This window comes from Sceloporus occidentalis, unplaced genomic scaffold, assembly GCF_023333645.1.
Source record: "Sceloporus occidentalis isolate IW3139 unplaced genomic scaffold, rSceOcc1.0.p SCAF_2, whole genome shotgun sequence".
Classification (NCBI taxonomy): domain Eukaryota; kingdom Metazoa; phylum Chordata; class Lepidosauria; order Squamata; family Phrynosomatidae; genus Sceloporus; species Sceloporus occidentalis.
The window spans coordinates 179,337,553-179,355,756 of NW_028316982.1; the positions used below are offsets into that span (position 1 = coordinate 179,337,553).

Below are 18,204 nucleotides of genomic sequence, written 5' to 3' on the forward strand. Positions count from 1 at the left end.
ACGTATTCATTACGTACTAAATGGCGGTGTTTAACCCGCCAATGAGTTCCACTGTCACCAAGGGTGATGCAGCCATGTGCACGCACCGCCATTGGGAACAACAGAACTTGAGCATTCACAGATTTTGCTATCTGCAGGGGGTGGGCGGGTGGGTCTGGAACAGATCTCCCATGGATACTGGGGGCTGACTGTATTATATAAAGTTTGTGGTTAGTCCGTGTGAGGAACTGTTGTGGCAAATGGGTTAGCAGAACTAAAAAAATTAAAGCATAGATGGGAAAACTTTTGTTTTGCAGATGTTTTTGGACCTAGAGGTACCAGCCAGCATGGCCAATGGCAAGGGATTATGGCAACTCTACACCAAAGTAACAAAGGTTCACCATCCCTGCAATAAAGAAATGTAGGGTGTAATTCTGTGCTCTCACACCTACAAATAAATACACGTGTGTGTGTGTGTGTGTGTGTGTGTGTGTGTGTGTGTGTGCATGCGCCTTCAAGTCACTTGTCGATTTAGGGCGACTTCATTAATTTCGTGAGTTTTCTTAGGCAAGGAATCCTCAGAGGTGTTTTTGGCATTTCTTCTTCTGAAACATAGCACATTGCACCTCAAATTCATTGGCATTCTTCTACACAAGTACTAACCACGGCTGAGCCTGCTCAGCTTCCAAGATTATATATGACTTTATGTCAAGATGTGAGAAAGATTTAAATATAAGAGAGGTCAGAATCAGTCAGGCCACTCTGTTGTGGGGAAGAAGGGTAGGAAAAAGAGTTAAAGACAAGGCAGTGGGAAAGGGACCACACACATAAAGACAGATGTGTGCAGAGGAGAGATAACCCACCACAATTAAAGGAAAGGAGTGACATAAAGAGCTCTAAAAGCAGATAACATGTGAAGAAAAGAAAGTAGTGGAATGTCTATTATGGTGTATAGGAGATGTGGGGAAAGAGGACTAAGAGATAGTGGACGGAGGAGAAGGAAACAACTGACAGGGATAGGTATGGCTGGTGGGATAAGGATGGCAGTTGCTACAATTCAGGAGCAGAAATGCAAAACCCACATAGAATACTGTGGTGAGGAAGTCAACTTGGCTATTTTCTGGGTGGCTTTATGCATTTTCTCTCAACCATCTCATCAATATCCCAAGAGGTTTCTTCCCTGGTCAACTCACTTGTCCACCTCCCTACCTCTTTTTATCTTAGCCTGATATTTCTCAACAGGGCTATTGCTCCATTAAAGAAATATACTCTACAGATCATAGGAATTTTAGCTGATTAGTCTATTTATGGGGATAGAAAACACAGTTCTGAAGCAAGGAGGATCTCTGTATTTAGCTGAAATGGTTATCTTCTTAAACCAGCTAGCAAAATGTGTTGCAACTCCCATGAGCCCAAGAATGCATAACCTATGATGAGGGATAAAGGAAACTGTAGTTCAACAACAGCTAGAGAGCTGTCATCTACACCAAGAAAACTGCGTTATCATCACAGTAAACAAATGAGCAGCAGGTTTGTATAGCCCTGTATATTTTGTGGATGCGAATGAAATTTGGTAGTAATATGGCTTTATATACATCTATAGAGGCTATAATTAAAGCCTACCAAGCATTGCTTGCAGGCTGTACCTTCATGTAATAAATACGCTATATGTTTCTCTCTGAGTCTCTGATTTGGCTGTGTGCAGAGAAAATAATGAGTAACACCTGCTCTGGACACAAAATACAAACTGAGCAGTCTGCAGGCTTCATTTGGCACTTTGGAGGCCCAGTGTGGCTTGTGGAACCCTCTGAAGTACAGCACACCCCAAAAGTGTATGAAAAATACATTTTGGGCCTCCCCAGAAATGCACATCCAGGCAAGATTCTACTAAATAATGTTGTTTCAGAAGAACCTCATCCAAACTGAGGAGGGAGGAGAGAACCTAATAGCAATCACAAGTAACTCAAAGTCACTTGCAGTCACTTCAAATGGTGGTTGTGGTGCTGTGATACCATCCTCTAGAGCTGTGGAGGAGACTAAAATGCCATAGCATGGCTCTCAGAGCCCTACCGTTTGACCATCCCTGAAATGGCTAGATAAGAACTTAAGTATAAAGTGTTGCCAGTGGAAAAGGTCTACATAGCACTTTCAAAACACTTAGAATTTGGAATGCTCTTACCATGATGATCCATGTGATCAATGCAGCATTTCGGACATTTTTTAAGAGGCTTCCATTGATATCTGGCTGCATTTCCAGGTAGAATAGGAGGGCTTCATTGATAATATTTGGTGACCAGCTGTAACAGGCGTAAGTATATTCAGGAAGAGGTAGATTTGCTTTACATAAATCCCATGTTTTCAAAGCATATTGAAAATTATCTTTTTTTAATGCTAATATTCACACCTAGTAGCATGAGGAAATATTAATGGAAGTATAAGAACTCCTTGGCTTAGAATCCCTTTCCACAGCCTGAAGCAAAAAGAATCAATAAAAAAGCTAACTTTGGCACGGTACAGACAGTGCTAATGTGCTGTGCTGGCGCTGTACTAGGGTTAAGGGACTGCGCAGCAACTGCAAGATCCCTAACCCTAGTACAGCACAATTGTTATGTGAGCGCCGCACCGCATCCGCACGTTGCCACACAGCGCTTACTTAACCAGTGCGCCAGTGGAGCATTTGTTAAGCCGCCCCTGCGGCTTTAAAAGAACACGCTCTTTGCGGGGTCTTTTTGCTCCACAGGGAAGCCATGCAGTTTGGAAGCTGTAGCTTCCTTGCGGAGGAAAAAATGCTACCGCCAGCCTGGACAACATATGTACCAGGCCTTTAATTCTTCTAAAGGATTATGATTTATGGAACTTAATTTTGGTAATTTGTGTTCATGCCATGCTACACTGTGACATATGAAGAGGGAACAGTTATTACAGGAAATAATTTTCAGCAACAGCAATAGATAAAAGAAAAATAAAGGGACAGGTCTGGATCCAACGTAGAGTGCAACATTCAGATATTAGTAAAAATTAGCTCTCAATTGCAGACCTCACAAAAAATCAAACCTACAGATTTCCAGGTACAAGTTCTATCTAAAGAAAGTATTCTATTTAGGTGGAAATTTTTGTCTTACCAAATAACGACCACCAACATAATTTTGAAAAAACGAATTTTGATCTCTGTCCCCAGACGTCTTTCATTCTCTGTGTAGATCCCTTGCCTTCCTTTCAATAAAGATGCAACTAGAAAGCAGATACAAGGTATATTGGGCATGCCATGTTATCTATGCAGTAGACACAGAAATTTGAATGATGACAGTGGAGACAGATGTCACTCTATGCAGCTGAAATGTTTTTACTCTTTAGCACAATAAGGATTATTTGGGACAGTTTCCTGGAGGACTGGGCCCAAATTTAAACCACTAGTGGGCTCCAGTGTATTCAGAAGATCAACATTATGCTAATTTCTATTTCATAATTATTATGATTATATCCTGTAACAATCAGGCCAAAGTGCGGAGCAGATCCGTAATATACTGCACATACTCATGTATAAGTTAAAAATTTTAATTAAAAAAAAAAGCTTAGTCCGTTCCAGGAAACCTAAAACACCACCGAAACCCCTCTCTACTCCCTCTGCCATGAATCTGCTTCTGATCTTTTTGAATGCCTGGGCAGGAAAATGGTGGCAGACGCAGCTCTTTGACACTTTTCCTCAAAGGATCACTAAGAGGAAGCAAACTTTGAAGTATATGAATAAGACATTTAAAAGCTGTATGTCTGTCATCTTTTCCAGGTTAAAACAAGGCAAAAATAGCACATTAAAGTTAAATTATACATAATCATCATTTGCTTTGCTTTGCTTTTTCAACATGTGCACATTTTTTAGTTCCTCCTGAATCTGGTCACCTCCCACACACATTGTACAGCCATGATTCGCCATAGTTCCTGCCTCGTTCAACCAGATTTTAGGGTGATTACAAACACTTATGCCTGCCAGAATTTTGTAAGTTCTTTGGCATTGTTTTCCTTTGCTTCCTCCTTTACATCCTTTGTTACATGTCCCTAGGTTTTACCCTTGACTTATCCACAGGTACTATCAATCCATAATTTTGGTTCCCAAATCTGCCCTTAACTTATACATGAAGTTGACTTATTGTTGAGTTTATACAGTAATTTTGCAAGCATACAAGGGCACAACCAATACATATAACTCTGATTCTGACAGATAGTCTCCTCAGCTTAATGGAGAAGCACCAGCAGCCCAACTTCCAAAATGATGACAGTTACTTGAAACCTGAATTACTTCAGAAGTACCTGTTATTTCCATATAGTGATAGCAGCTACTCATTTAAAAATGTACTCCAGAGAAATAACAGGACAAGATCATAGCATTGATCTCTGAGTATTTATATAAAGGTCAGTGTTACATAATGTTCATATGTCTTCAAGCTATCACCTACTTTTGTGCTCTGCATGCTAATCCCACCCTCAAGTGCCAAGGACTGTTCCTATATTTGTGTCCATTGCCTGCAGTTGCTTCTTTCTTTCCTGGAAACGTGTTACGGAATGGCCACTAATGGCTTTTGGAGTAGCACCAACTCTAGGTTTCATCCTCTCAAACCTCTCTCTCACTCCCACCATCTTTTCAGTCTTCTTACTCTCACTCATTCACCTCCAAAACTGCTGCTTCCCACAGCATTTCATTATAACTTCTGTTGTAATGTACATGTCAGGCACAAAACATGTCTGCAGACCCACTCAAGCTTTCCATCCATAGCCCTCTTAAAATGGGCATCCACAGTGCTGTTACCCCTCTTCTCTCTAGCTTCCAGCCACTTCTCTAACATGTGTTTATGTGTAACAAGAAAGAGTAAGAGCTCAGGGAAAAGCAAAACCCTGGATACCTAAACAGGATACCTTGAGAATTATATATATTAATAAATGGCTCCTGATTTGCATGTTAGAAATTCTTGGTCCCTTTATCTTTCTGTCTATATTCATTCATAAACACGCAGAAGAGATCTCTTTGCCTGTGCTGAACCACTCGTCATTCTCAAGACTTTGAATACTGCAGATGTTCTTATGTAGATTGCCCCTCCTTGCCATCCCATCCTCAGGTAAGTAGGATTGACTCTGTTAATTATTTGAGGGGTTTTTTAAAACTGAAAAATACAGTTACAGATAGTAATCTTACCAGCAGTCACTGTCCTACTGAAAAGAATTGGGTTGGCCAGCAAAACAAGAACTAGCGGAACATATGTAGTGACATAATGAGGAATTGCATGCTCCAGACCATTTTCACAACTGATGAAAAGAAAAGGACAGATTATAATAATAATAATTTTATTACAGCCATTTGGCCAGCACAGTTACAAAATTCAAGGACAGATTACATCTTTTAATTTTATTTTTCTTCCTGCCTAGTGGAGAGCCTGTTCATACATGTAGTGGCCCTCACTCATTCATTACTGCTGGGTCTACAGTGTGAACAGCAGACCACTCGACCATCTAGTAATATATCTGCAGCTACCACTAAATATGTAAGTATGATGGTCAGTAAGTCAAAAATGTAGGGACAAGCCAGCTAGGAACTAGTCCTCACAGAGTTTTCCAAGCTCTGCTCTAGCTTGGTCTTGGCCTATATAATTAAACAAAACCAAACATAAGTACATTCTTAATTATATGCTGTCTTGGGATCTCTTGATATGGTTTAATTTATAGCACACACATACACTTTTCTTTCATGGACAGATGGTTCCAAGGTGATCTCCCATACAGACACTAAGCAGCTTCAGATAAACTGCTGTATTGTGTACCTTAAAACAAAGCCCTGATCCATCTTGAAAGGCCCATTTCCCTTCATATACATGTGAACCCTTTCAAAATGAAGACACAAGGTAGAAGAGTTGGTTTTTGAATGACATACTCCTCAACAGGCATGGGCTGAACCTACTTGATTGAAACTGATGGGCTTTGTCATTTGCCATGTCGAATAAAATTCACGGAGACACCAAGAAAACCATAGAAATGAAGTTAAAAGCTAAGCAAATTTATGCATACCTAGAAACTGAAGGGTAGTACAGCATAGCAATTCCCTCCACACAGAGCAGGATGGCCAAGCCCCACGTCATCATGTGATATAACACAATTGTACTGGGAAAACATTACAGGGGTGGGGAGAAGATAAGGACATTGCACTGATTAACATTAAAAATTACTTCTACACTATACAGTCGGCCCTTCTTATACACGGATTTTTTATACATGGATTCAAGCATACACGGTTTGAAAATGTTCCCAAAAAGTATAAATTTACCTTGATTTTCCATTTTTTATAAGGAACACCATTTTGCTATGTCATTATATCTAATGGGACTTGAGCATACACTGATTTTGTTATACACGGGGGATCTTGGAACCAAACCCCAGCGTATAACAAGGGTCCACTGTACATATCCTGTCTTCTCATCCTATGTAACAATAAGGTCACTGATCTTCTGTTCCAATGTTTAGCATCAGCTTGTAAGGGATTCCAGTTTAACTCTGCAATGCCTGTTTTGTACATATTGCATATAGTGTCATTTAGGAACCCTTAATGAAGACATAAGCACATTGCAGTTAAAATAAGAATAGAAAAAGCCAAGTGAATGCTGACAGAGAAAATGAGGGAACAGTAATGAAAGTCGAAACATTGTCCAAAAAGATATGTCAGATCTAAACCACAAAGATACATTAACGAGAAGACATACTGAAAATACTGTTCTTTTTTTAAAAAAGTGATTTTATTTAATTCTGGTACCTTAAACCTGCTGATCTTCTAACAACCAGGTAGGAATCAACAGCATAGCAAAAGAGCCACCAAAAGCCAGCACTGTACAGGAGCTGGATCCACATCTGTGGAGGGAGAAAAAAAATCCTAAATGTCTAATTTCCTTAGAGTAACAAGTTGATCAGAATAGTGCTACTTTTAATAAATTACATCCAGATCTGTTTAATAAAGCATGAAGAAAAGTAAATCAAAGCTGTTAGGACTCAAAATTTCTCATGAATTATGTGTTTTTCATGTGCAGGATTTGTTCTAATTCAGTTCTGCAAATTTTACATATGCAGATATATCAGACTACAGAGCCTCCCTCTTGTGCACTCCACTCACAAATTATGGTAAGAACATTTAAAAACATATGAAACATAAAAGGCTGGTATTACAACTAAAGTAAACTTTTTGAAAACTGGTTATCCATTGTCCCCCCCCCCCCCCGGGATGTGAACATCAGAGGTTGTTTTTGTTCTGAAGCTGACTATATGCCACTTTGGCAGGACAAAAATGAGGCTTGCCAAATTTATATTCCATATTTCCTGCAGTGAAACTAATGATGTGTATGTGGCTCTCTTCCACTGCATTTTATCCTACAACTGGCATCTTGTGACACAAATTGCCCCAAGATCACCCACCCTGGCTCAGTGGGGACAAGAACCTTGATCTCAACTCTCCATCCAGCATGCCGACCACTTAGATAACATTGCTCTCTGGAAATAAACACACACATATAGTGTCAGTAGTGTGGTGTCAGAAATCCCGCCATGAGGGACAGGAAGGCTGCTGGTATTACAGCAGGTTCTTTCTTCGTTGTAGCTGAATGGTTAGTCAAATGGAAGGCAAGCTGATGTTGCAAGCCAGCCCTCTTGCTGTGCTCTGAGCTGTGCTCTGAATATATATGCATATACCTTTGTTGAACCACCTGCAGATGTATTGCTCATTTCTTAGTTTAAAAAGGAAAGTGGCTTGAACCCATTTTTAAATCTGAAGTAGAACAGAATCACTGAAACAATGGGAACTTGCTACATCAACACTAGCCTTGCCTACATGGAGCAAATAAACCAATCTCTCTCTGTCCTCTCGGGAGAGACCAGACAACGCAGGCCTCTGAGTCTGGCACCAACAGTCCAGTGTATACCCCTCTTATCATGGATTTTTAAAAGCCCCCAGTTAATGCCGTTCTGATCCCAGGTGGCTATTTGCATGGACATCCCACTGTGCCTCCAGGTGCAACTGCCATGAGTTGCTTTGCTCTGAGGTCAGAATGAGATGCCCAGCCATGGTACCAAGGCTGAGTGCTTTGTTCTATTCACCACAGTAATGGCTGTGCCTGTCAGCATAATGGGACACCTGGGCAAACAGCGCCCCTGGTGTCCCCTGGCCATGGTAACAGGGGAGGTTCAGCACAGCTCCATGGCCAAGATACTCCGAGTTGCCCCCAAATAAACTGGCCAATGCAGACAAGATCCCCAATTTAATTGGTCTACTGTGTGTTCAAGTCACCTGTCGACGTATGGTAACCCTATGAATTTCATATGGTTTCCTTAGGCAAGGAACACTCAGAGGTGGTATTGCCAGTTCCTGCCTCTAAAATACAACCTACATGACCTGGTATTCATTGGCAGTCTGGTAAAAATATCTATCCCTCCTCCTGCAACACCTGGGATTCATTGGCTGTCTCCCTTGTGGTCCTTCCAACTCTACGATTCTATGATCCAAGTATTAGAGAGGGCTGACCCTGCTTAGCTTCCAAGATGAGATGAGATCAGGTGCCTTTAGGGTATGGAGGCAGTATATTTCAGACTAAAAACTGGATTAAAGCAGGATATATATGTATGGTGAGGACTATATTCAGTAATTGATGGCAAAAAATGTTGGCTCCATCACCAAATTTCAGCATTCTTCATCAGCCTTGCCCAAACAGGTGCAAGCCAGATATGTCAGACAATTCCACACATGTTCAGAACCCTTTATGGAACCAAATACTATTTGTTTTATATGGGTTAAATTGCAACAGCTACCTTTTCATGTACATGGAAAACAGTGAAGTGAAAACGATTATTTGTCCTGAAAACAGCTGTCTGTTTCTCTCATAGACGTCTGTTGGAATGTACAGGTTCCATTAAACTAAATTCCATGGCATTTATCTTTAGATAATTCACATTTTTCTCCCACAACTAGACCTTAGATAACTGACCTTTGGTGTCTGTGTTTACATGTCCTAACATTCTTCCCTATAGAAGTTTGATTTTTCTTGCATACTTTCCCCTTTAAATTGGCTTGCAATTGACCCTACCCTTCCTTTACTTCAGCTCCTGGAATTTCTAGTGCTTTAAACCTTTCAGTTCCATTTTAGTTTGGATTATTTTTATCTCTTTATTAGTCTTTTTCTCCACTGGCCACTGTCAGAATTACCTGCAAGTAAGCCAGACTTTATACTGCTTACAGGTCTAGAGTCCTAGTCCCAAAAGACCTATTTCATTCCCCATTTAATGTTTTTGGCTCAGTTATTGAAAGCAATGATAGCTAACTAGTTTTTATTTTGTTTTTTTAAAAAACCTCTGCCACACAATCCTGTGTAATAAAGGAAAGAAGTAAGCCCCATTGTGTTCACAGAAATTACTAGTAGATTAAGATGCACAAGATCTGCAGCTCTACTTGACTGCCTTTTACTTATGTGAAAACATAGGAAGTTTCCTTATACTGTGTCTGACCATTAGGCTATCTAATGTAGTACAGTTGATACTGACTGGTAACAGCTCTGTAGGGTGTCCAGAAAGACTGTTTCCTAAACCTGACTGGAGATGTTAAAGCTCGAATATGGCACCCTCTAAATGCAAAGTATGTGCTTCATCACTGGGCTGCAACTCATTCATTTATTCGCATGACTCTGGCAACATTTTAAAGCTTGAGCCTATGGGCAAGCATGTCAACAAAATCAGTTATTATTCATTATTAGAAGGGAGTTCTGGAAGTGTACTGTGCCACACTGGTACCTTACATCATATTTGCCTGATGTAGTGGGGCTTTTGCCAAACTGCTTCAGCCGAAGAAACCTGAATATATAATTGTGCCCTCAGGTCAGTTAACCATTTTGAAAACATCTGAAAGAGCAGATGGAGGTTCTGAAACTGTGCCAGTAGACAAGAGAATCTGTACTTTTAGCCTTGAACATTACCCAATTCCCCTACTCTTGATTTTATTCATGTCCACATATAATACGTACCGCGCTTCCCACACAAAAGGCAGCAGGCCAGACATCAGTCCCATTCACCACAGATATGTTTGCAACAAAGTTTGGAAACCCTAACCAAACAGTTGATCTGAATATGATACCTATAAGTGGGAGAGAAATGAAAGTTAATGAGTGATGTCTAAGTTCATAAGCTAGTTTTATTTTCCAATTTATTTATTTATTTATTTAATATTCTACCCTTTCTCAGGAAGAGCCCAATTCATATGTAATGACTTACATAAAAACACAATTAAAAACAAAATATTAACATAATAGCACAGCATTAAAAAATAAGAAAAAATTAATCAAACATTAAGAATTGCCTGTTCTTCAAAGTCTCAAACAAGACATTTTTCAACTGGTATGTAAATCACAAGTGATGGGGCAAATGAATCTCCACTGAGTGGGAATTCCAGAGCTGGGTGTCACTACTGAGAAGCTGCTGTCTTTTTGTTTTATGCAAATATTTTGAGCACAATTACAGTTGTCCCTCCATATTCGCTAGGGTTAGGGGCACAAGACCCCCGTGAATATGGAAAAACCGCAAATAACAAAAACACCATGTTTTTACTGAGAGGACATCTCTCTAGGAATCTCTAGGTCTTTCAGTGCAACTTTAAGTTAAAGTTGACCACAGAGTTGCACTGGAGGACCTAAACATTCCCAGAGAGAACCTATTAATCAAATCCGTGAATAATCAAATCCGCAAATATCAAATCCGCAAATATGGAGGGATAACTGTACAAGGAAACAGAGATTTCCAACAGCTTTGCATGAGGCTACAAAAGTACACTGATGTCCAGACAAGTGGATTGATGGCCAAAACAGCTAGAACTGTATGCCCTAGCAAGCTACACCCTTCAAATGGAGTCATGAATGGAGTTCATGGATAGAGTTTCCAAGCTTGAAGAATCACATGCTTGCCCTCAAGCTCAAGCTTTAAAATGCTGTCAGGGTCATACGAATAACTAGAGAGAAAACTATGGATTTCATTCATGAACTAAGGCCATTTGGAGTTTGAAAGCACACAAATTTCAACCCAACACTCAGTTCATTGAAAGATGAAAGTGCTGGCTCACATTTTAAGCTGATGGTGTCAGGAGGCAGGTACTGCTATTTCTCCTACTTTTGAATCAAGTTCATATTATCCTTGTGAAAAGTAAGAAAGGGCAGCTTTTTGCCAAAATTATATTACAATCAAAGTTTTACAATACAGGAAATGCAAAAGGAGATATATCCACCATGTGTGAAAATACATTTGCAAATTATGCATGCAGACTCATTCATGTCCAGAAAGCAATGCCACTTTATATTTACACAAAAAATAGAACTATGCAAAAGTGGGGATTATAAACTGCAACACTGTCTATATACTCTTTATTTGTATTTTTGCTAATATATTTTGATAGCACTATTAAGCATCTTTAATTAGAAGCTCCTTCAGTGCATTGAGGCGTGCAGTGTTAACAACTGGACTAGATGGCCCTTGCGGTCTCTTCCAGTTCTATGAATATCTGGACAAGCAAGGCATGTACATCCAGTTCCAAACATAGCAATAAAAATAAACATTGATAGTTTGTGCAAAGGATACTAAGAACAAAATATAGATTTATTTATGTTATGCTGGTAGCTCATATAATAAAAAAACAGAACTATGAAACTGTGGTTTGCACCTGTACTCCAAATCAGAATTGGAAACTACCATTTCAAATGTAGATTTCAATTTATGAGTTGGGCAAGCCCATACTGGAACACAGGAATGCTGATGTAATCACAAATTAGGATTACTTGCAAACCAGAAAATCAGGATAGGAACGTGAACACATAAGGGAGAGAACATAAAACTCAAAGGGTTTTTCTTTTAACAGCAAACCACAATTTGGTGTTATATGTGAGGTGAGTCTTGCCTTTCTTTCCAGTCTGCTCTGTAATTCTGAACAACTTGCTAAACACAACCTTGCATACTAGTGGAAAGCTCCTATCTACTCTGATATCACCAACAGTAATGTCTATGATCATCTAGATAGTTTGGTGCGTTGTTGCTGTTCTTGTTGTATGCTTTCAAGTAGTTTTTGACTTACAGAGACCCTAAAGTGACCCTAACACAGGGTTTTCTTGGCAATATTTGGTCAGAGATTATTAGTCTTACCTTTCTTTGGGGCTGAGTGAGATTTGCCCAAGGTCTCACTCACTCACAAGGTGAGGATTGGAAGCCTGGTCTCCAGAATCCTGATCCAACACACCATAGCCACTACATCATGCTGGCTCTTATTAAGTAGAAGTATAGGCTGCCACTAAACATACACTTAGGAAGGGGCTGCAGTGTACTATATAATTTAATTATTTCCCATTAATGTGGTTATGGCAAATGAATGGCCTTCCAGATGTTATTAGACTGCAACTCACTTTGGCTATTTTATCCAGGGACAATGGTTGCTGCAGTTCAAAAACTTCTAGTGGGACATATTTTCTCCACAGCAGACAGTTAATTGTTAATTTGTTTGGGAGCCAATTCTGCTGAAAACCAGAGAGAAAACAACAGGCAGTGTGTATCTCCAGTGTTTGTTACATCCGTATTACATTTCCTCAGGACCCTTGAACTTGACTTATAGTTCATCTAATATGTGCTAAGTAACTACCATGTTTCTTCTTTACCTTCAAACAGATGGCCTGTTTCCTTTGTGAAGGCTAATTTTACTTTTAACAAAATTAATGTTAGAACCACACACCCCGCCCCAAATTTACTTCTGATATATAACTGCAGATTACCAGAGTGAATACCATGGTTTGACTGTAAGATCCAAAAGAAGGGCTTAGGGATTCCTTTCATACCAAGGGGCTTGGCTTAATACCCGTCTGTGAAAATGGCAGAATAAAGAAAATAAATGGAACACTGGAAGGCTGTTAAAATCCCAAAGATGGAGCTGTATATTAATTTTAACTCTTTACCTTTAACATTTTGCTATAAAATATGGATTGGGTTGGGGGTTCAAGTGGGATAGACACCACTGAAAATCCTCATGAGTGGTTACTTTCTGAAAGAGAATATGATTAGTCTTTAAGGGTGCAACCCCCTAGTCCCTTCTGTAGGAAAAAGTCACACTGAACTCAGAAGATTTACTTCTCTTAAAACACAGCAAGGATACAGTCGGACTGAAACTTTGCCAGATTCTTAATCCCAGGACTGCAAACATATTATCAAAATTCCTGCTTATTTTCCCTAAATCCAATTAACAGACATCCTCCCCCTTTGTGTGTGTGTGTAGACTACACTAAATCTGACGTAACAGTCAGTTGATTCAATGGGTCTAGTCTTGATTCAATGGGATGGCTTTTCATTAAAGCCTTTGGGCTTGAATAGATCTCAAAGCATACCTGGGCATTATTATAAATTATTGTAGCTTTTAAAGTTGCTTCATCTGATGTTATACAGCTGAACACTAAAGTTAGAATTGTTCAAGCCATCATATAACCTGTTACTATGTACAGATGTGGGAGCTGGACAGTGAAGAAAGAAGATAGGAAGAAAAATAATTCATTTATGATGTGGTGCTGGAGAAGAGTGCTGAGGATACCATGCACAGCTAAAAAGACAATCAAATGGGTCCCTGAACGTATCAAGCTAGAACTCTTCCTGGAAGCCAAGCTGACTAAATTGAGGCTGTCATACTTCAGCCACATTATGGGAAGGCAAGACTCATTAGAAAAGACAATTACGCTGGGGAAGGTGGAAGACAGTAGAAAGAGAGGACGACAACATGCCAGATGGATAGACTCAGTCGGCAAGACCTGGGCCTAAGCTGCAGGACCTGAGCAGGGAGGTAGAGGACGGGGGCTTGAAGATGTCTCATTCGCAGGGGCCCCATTCCCACTGGGCTATAAATCGAATCAAGAATTGTATTATAGGAACATCGTTCCCATTTGAACTCATGTTCGATCCTTGTTTAAGGAAAATCATTCCCATTTGAATCCACGTTCGATCCAACTTTGATCGATTTCTCTAGCTAAAACCCAAAACAGCAGTGGATAACCCGGGTTATCCTGACTGCACTTTTCCAGAGGTTTTTTTGCAGCTGCCATGTCAGATCCGCAGCAATTAATGGGAACGACAAGGACATCCAAATCAGGGGAGGACCAATGTTCAAGGGGCTGTCCCGGGAGTGTCACCAGCTTTGTTCTTTCCTGGCATTCCCAGCACCATTTTCCCCCATCCACATAGCCTTTCCCTGGTGGTGTGTAAAACCTTTTTTTTTAAAGAAGAAAATTAAACTGGGTTTTTTGGAGAGGGGGGGAAAGAAAGGAAAGAGGAGAAGGGATATGGAGAAAGGGAGGCTGGTGAAAACTTTTTGTGAGCGGAAAGGAAAAAGAGAGAGAGAGAGAAACCCGAAAACCCTGAATGTGGCTCCTGCATCCAGCCTTGTTTCCTTTTTTGAGACAGAAAAGGGATGGCTGGCTGCTGCATATTGGGGTGGTTTGAAGAAGAAGGGTCCCCCTGCTTGGGAGGAGACCTATGGAGGCCAGGAGCCTCCTCAATCAGGCTCTCCTCAGCTTTGTGGGGGCTTACTGGGAAGGAAATGCCTTCTCCCAAATCCTCCTGAGGCAGGAATGCTGGACCTGAGGCTCTTGCTCACGAGGAGCCCCATTGGGTTGCAAGTGGGTGCCTCTTTCTAGCTTGGAAAACCCCGAGGCTCCCAGCTGTAATAAAAGGGCCTTAGGCTGCCAAAGCACCTCCTCCAAAAAATTAAAGGGAGGAACGCTAAGAAATACAACTCCCTCTCTCTTTATGTATCTATCCAACCCCTCATCTTTTTTTCTCTTCAAATTCCCCACAGAGCCATCCTTCTCTCCCTCTCTTTGCAAATAATAATAATAATAATAATAATAATAATAATAAATATTCGAGTGTGTAAAACTTTATTTTTTTATAAAAAAGAAGAAAGTTAAACTGGTTTTTTGGAAAGGGAGGGAAAAAGAAAGGAAAGAGGAGAAGGGTTATGGAGAAAGGGAGGCTGGCAAAAACTTTTTGTGAGCGGAAAGGAAAAAGAGAGAAAGAAAAAAACCCAAAACCCTGAAAGTGGCTCCTGCATCCGGCCTTGTTTCCTTTTTTGCGAAAGAAAAGGGGTGGCTGGCTGCTGCATATTGGGGTGGTTTGAAGAAGAAGGGGGGATAAGAAGAAGAAGAAAGGGGGATTAGACGTCTAATCGCCTAAGTGCTTGATTGACAGCTTTAAAAAAATGTTCCAGAAAGGCAATGGGAACGGGGAACAAAAAAACCCGCGTCAAAATACAACAGAGAAATATCAATGGGAACAAGAACATGAGTCAAGAAAAACCAAGTCCGTTTGCTCCCTTTTGTAATGAAAATGATCGACCTGATTCGAATACGACTTGGAAACTTGACTCGCAGCGATATACGTCGCTTTATATGCCCAGTGGGAATTGGGCCAGGGTCGCCATGAGTTGAGATTGACTCGAAAGTAGCTAACAACAACAACAACAACAACAACAGCTGGTGTTTTGCATAACACATGATCGTGTTTGTTTTTAATCTGGAAGTGCTTTAAAGTATCTATATCATATACTTACTACCTTGAGATCCCAGGATGATGGGGAAGGATGGACATATATTATTTAATAAATAAATACTCTTGTGGAGAGGAGACTAGCAAATGGAGACAGACCTACTGACCAGCCCTTTCTTTCAAGATAAATACAGGCTGAGTCTCCCTCATCCAAAAGTCTTGGGACCAGAAGGGTATTGGATTTGGGAGTATTTGCATATACATACACAAAGTGATCTTGTAGCACCTTTGAGAGTAACTGTGCAAAAGAAGTTGTAGCAGAGGCAATGAGGAAATCAAAATAGTAAGAGTTCCTGTACCTTGGATCAAATATTGATCAGGAAGGAGACTGCAGTCAAGAAATCTGAAGAAGACTAGGAATGAGAAGGGCAGCGATGAAAGAACTAGAAAAGAGCCTACAGAAGAGATATATATCTGAGCACTAACATTAGAATTGTCCAAGCCATTGTTTTTCCCATCACTATGTACGGATGTGAGAGTGGACAAAAAGAAAATCAGCTCATTTGAGACATGGAACTGGAAAAGGGTGCTGAGGAGACCATGGACAGCTAAAAAGACAAACAAGTGGGTCCTTGAACAGATCACGCCTGAAATTTCCCTGGATGTCAAGATGATCAAACTGAGGCTGTTGTATTTTGGCCACATCATGAGAAGGCATGGCACATTAGAAAAGACCATAATGCCAGGAAAGGAGGAGGGTAGCAGAAAGAGAGGAAGACCACATGCTAGATATATAGGGATGCTGCCTTGAGTCCCTATATGGGGAGAAATAATAATAACAACAACAACAACAACAACAACAACAGCCCTGTTTAAATATTTGAAAGGATGTCATATTGAAGAGGGAGCAAGCTTGTTTTCTGCTGCTCCAGAGAACAGGACCCAGATCAATGGATGCAAGCTACAGGAAAAGAGATTCCACCTCCACGTTAGGAGGAACCTCCTGAGAGTAAGGGCTGTTCGACAGTGGAAGAGACTCCTTCCTGGGAGAGTAGTGGAGTCTCCTTCCTTGGAGGTCTTTAAGCAGAGGCTGGATGGCCATCTGTCAATGGGGATGCTTTGACGGAGAGTTCCTGCATGGCAGGATGGGGCTGGACTGGATCAGGGCCCTTGGTCTCATTATTCTGTGATTCTAGGATTCAGTTTTATACACAGCATCTTTAATAATTTCATGCATGAAACCAAGTGTGTGAACCTGGATCCAGCAGAAAGCAAAGGTGTCCCTGGATTCTTTGAGCCAGCCAGCTGCCTGGAGAAACTTTGGAGGACTCCGGATGAGGGAAAGCCAGCCTGTTAGAGCAGGTGCCCAGAGAGACGTCTTAAGGGCAAAGGAGGGCAAGCGAGGCTCTGGAAAAGTAGGTCACTCAAGGGAAAAAAGAAGAACTAAACTCCCTGCTAGAAAGATAAACCCCTGGTTCTTCTTGCTCCAAGTGGAGGAGATTTGGGAGTTCCTCCTGGACAGAAGACTGAAAAGGAGCAGGTCTCCAAGAAAGGGATGAAGTCTGGTCAGGCTGGGCTTCTAGAGGAGACCCTGACACGATCTTGGCAAGATCTCTTGGTTGGAAAGGCTGCCCCTCCGCCATCCTCTGAGGCTGAGAGAGTGTGCCTTGCCCAAAGTCCTCCTTCTTAGAGGAGGGGTCCTGGGGGGGGGGAGAAGGAGGGCTTCTGGTCCCCCTGAATGTAGGACCTTGAGGGGAAATGGAGGGCAGGGCCAAATCCCAGTCTGCAAACCCAGGCTTCTTAGTGATGCCCCAAAGGGAGGGCCCTTGGAGCTCCTCCTGGGCAGAAGGCAAAGCGAGGGCTGTCCAGCCTGGCGCCCCTGGGGCCCTGGGTTCGAGTGCTGCTGCCTCCGCCGCCGCCGCCGCCTCCGGGGCCGGTGACTTACCGAGGGCTCCGAGGAGGTCGCAGGCGGAGACCAGGCGGAGGATGGTGGAGGAGGAGGAGGAGGAGGCGGCCTTGGGCCCCTTCCTGGCGGGGCCTCCCCGGCCCTTCTTGGGCAGGAGCTGGAGGAGGCTGAGGGCCAGGCCGGCGGCGGCGCTCCCCGCGCAGACCCCGCAGAAGACCCGCGGCTGGAAGGAGAGCACCAGCTGCGTGGCGCCGTCGCGGTTCGGGCAGCAGAAGGTCTCCAGCCGCGGAGAGGCCATGGCATTGGCTGGGCAGAGGAGGCTCTGGAGAGGAGGCAGGCAGGGAGGGCGGGAGGGCAGCGCCGGGGATGAGGAGGCAGGCAGGCAGTCACGGGAAGCGCCGGTCAGGAGGCTGCTGCTCCAAATCCCCTGCAGCGGCCATTCCAGGGATGGGAGGGAGCCAGGCCCCATCCAGCCTCCCCTCCCTCCCTCAGCCAGGACTCAGGACTTCCTCTGGGAAAGGAAGGGCCCTGCAGGAGAACCCAGGAGCCCCTCTTGGGCCGCCTTCTAGGGGGAGTGGGCCTCTGTGGAGGGGCTCTTGCACACAAGGGGCAACAAGAGGCTTAGGCCAAGGCAGCTGCTCTTACAGGGCTTTGGCCTTGGCTGCTCTCCTCCTGGAGAGAAGGGAAGCCCTGGAGAAGAGGAGAAGTCCCAGCAGACTGGAGGAGGGCAAACGTTGTTCCCATCTTCAAAAAGG

General features: G+C 42.2%; 1 protein-coding gene across 1 annotated transcript in view; it reads right to left on the bottom strand.

Annotated features, from left to right (window-relative positions):
* Nucleotides 1-17,790, bottom strand: part of GPR143 (G protein-coupled receptor 143) — a 28,934-nt gene extending 11,144 nt beyond the window's left edge. The window contains exons 1-7 of the mRNA XM_089508056.1: nt 17,489-17,790; nt 10,014-10,123; nt 6,770-6,864; nt 6,031-6,123; nt 5,165-5,274; nt 3,102-3,210; nt 2,159-2,276 (exon numbers count right to left, since the gene is read on the bottom strand). Coding sequence (XP_089364182.1) covers nt 2,159-2,276; nt 3,102-3,210; nt 5,165-5,274; nt 6,031-6,123; nt 6,770-6,864; nt 10,014-10,123; nt 17,489-17,747 — 894 coding nt within the window. The 5' untranslated portion in view covers nt 17,748-17,790. The remainder of the gene's footprint in view (nt 1-2,158; nt 2,277-3,101; nt 3,211-5,164; nt 5,275-6,030; nt 6,124-6,769; nt 6,865-10,013; nt 10,124-17,488) is intronic.
* Between the last annotated feature and the right edge of the window lie 414 nt (nt 17,791-18,204).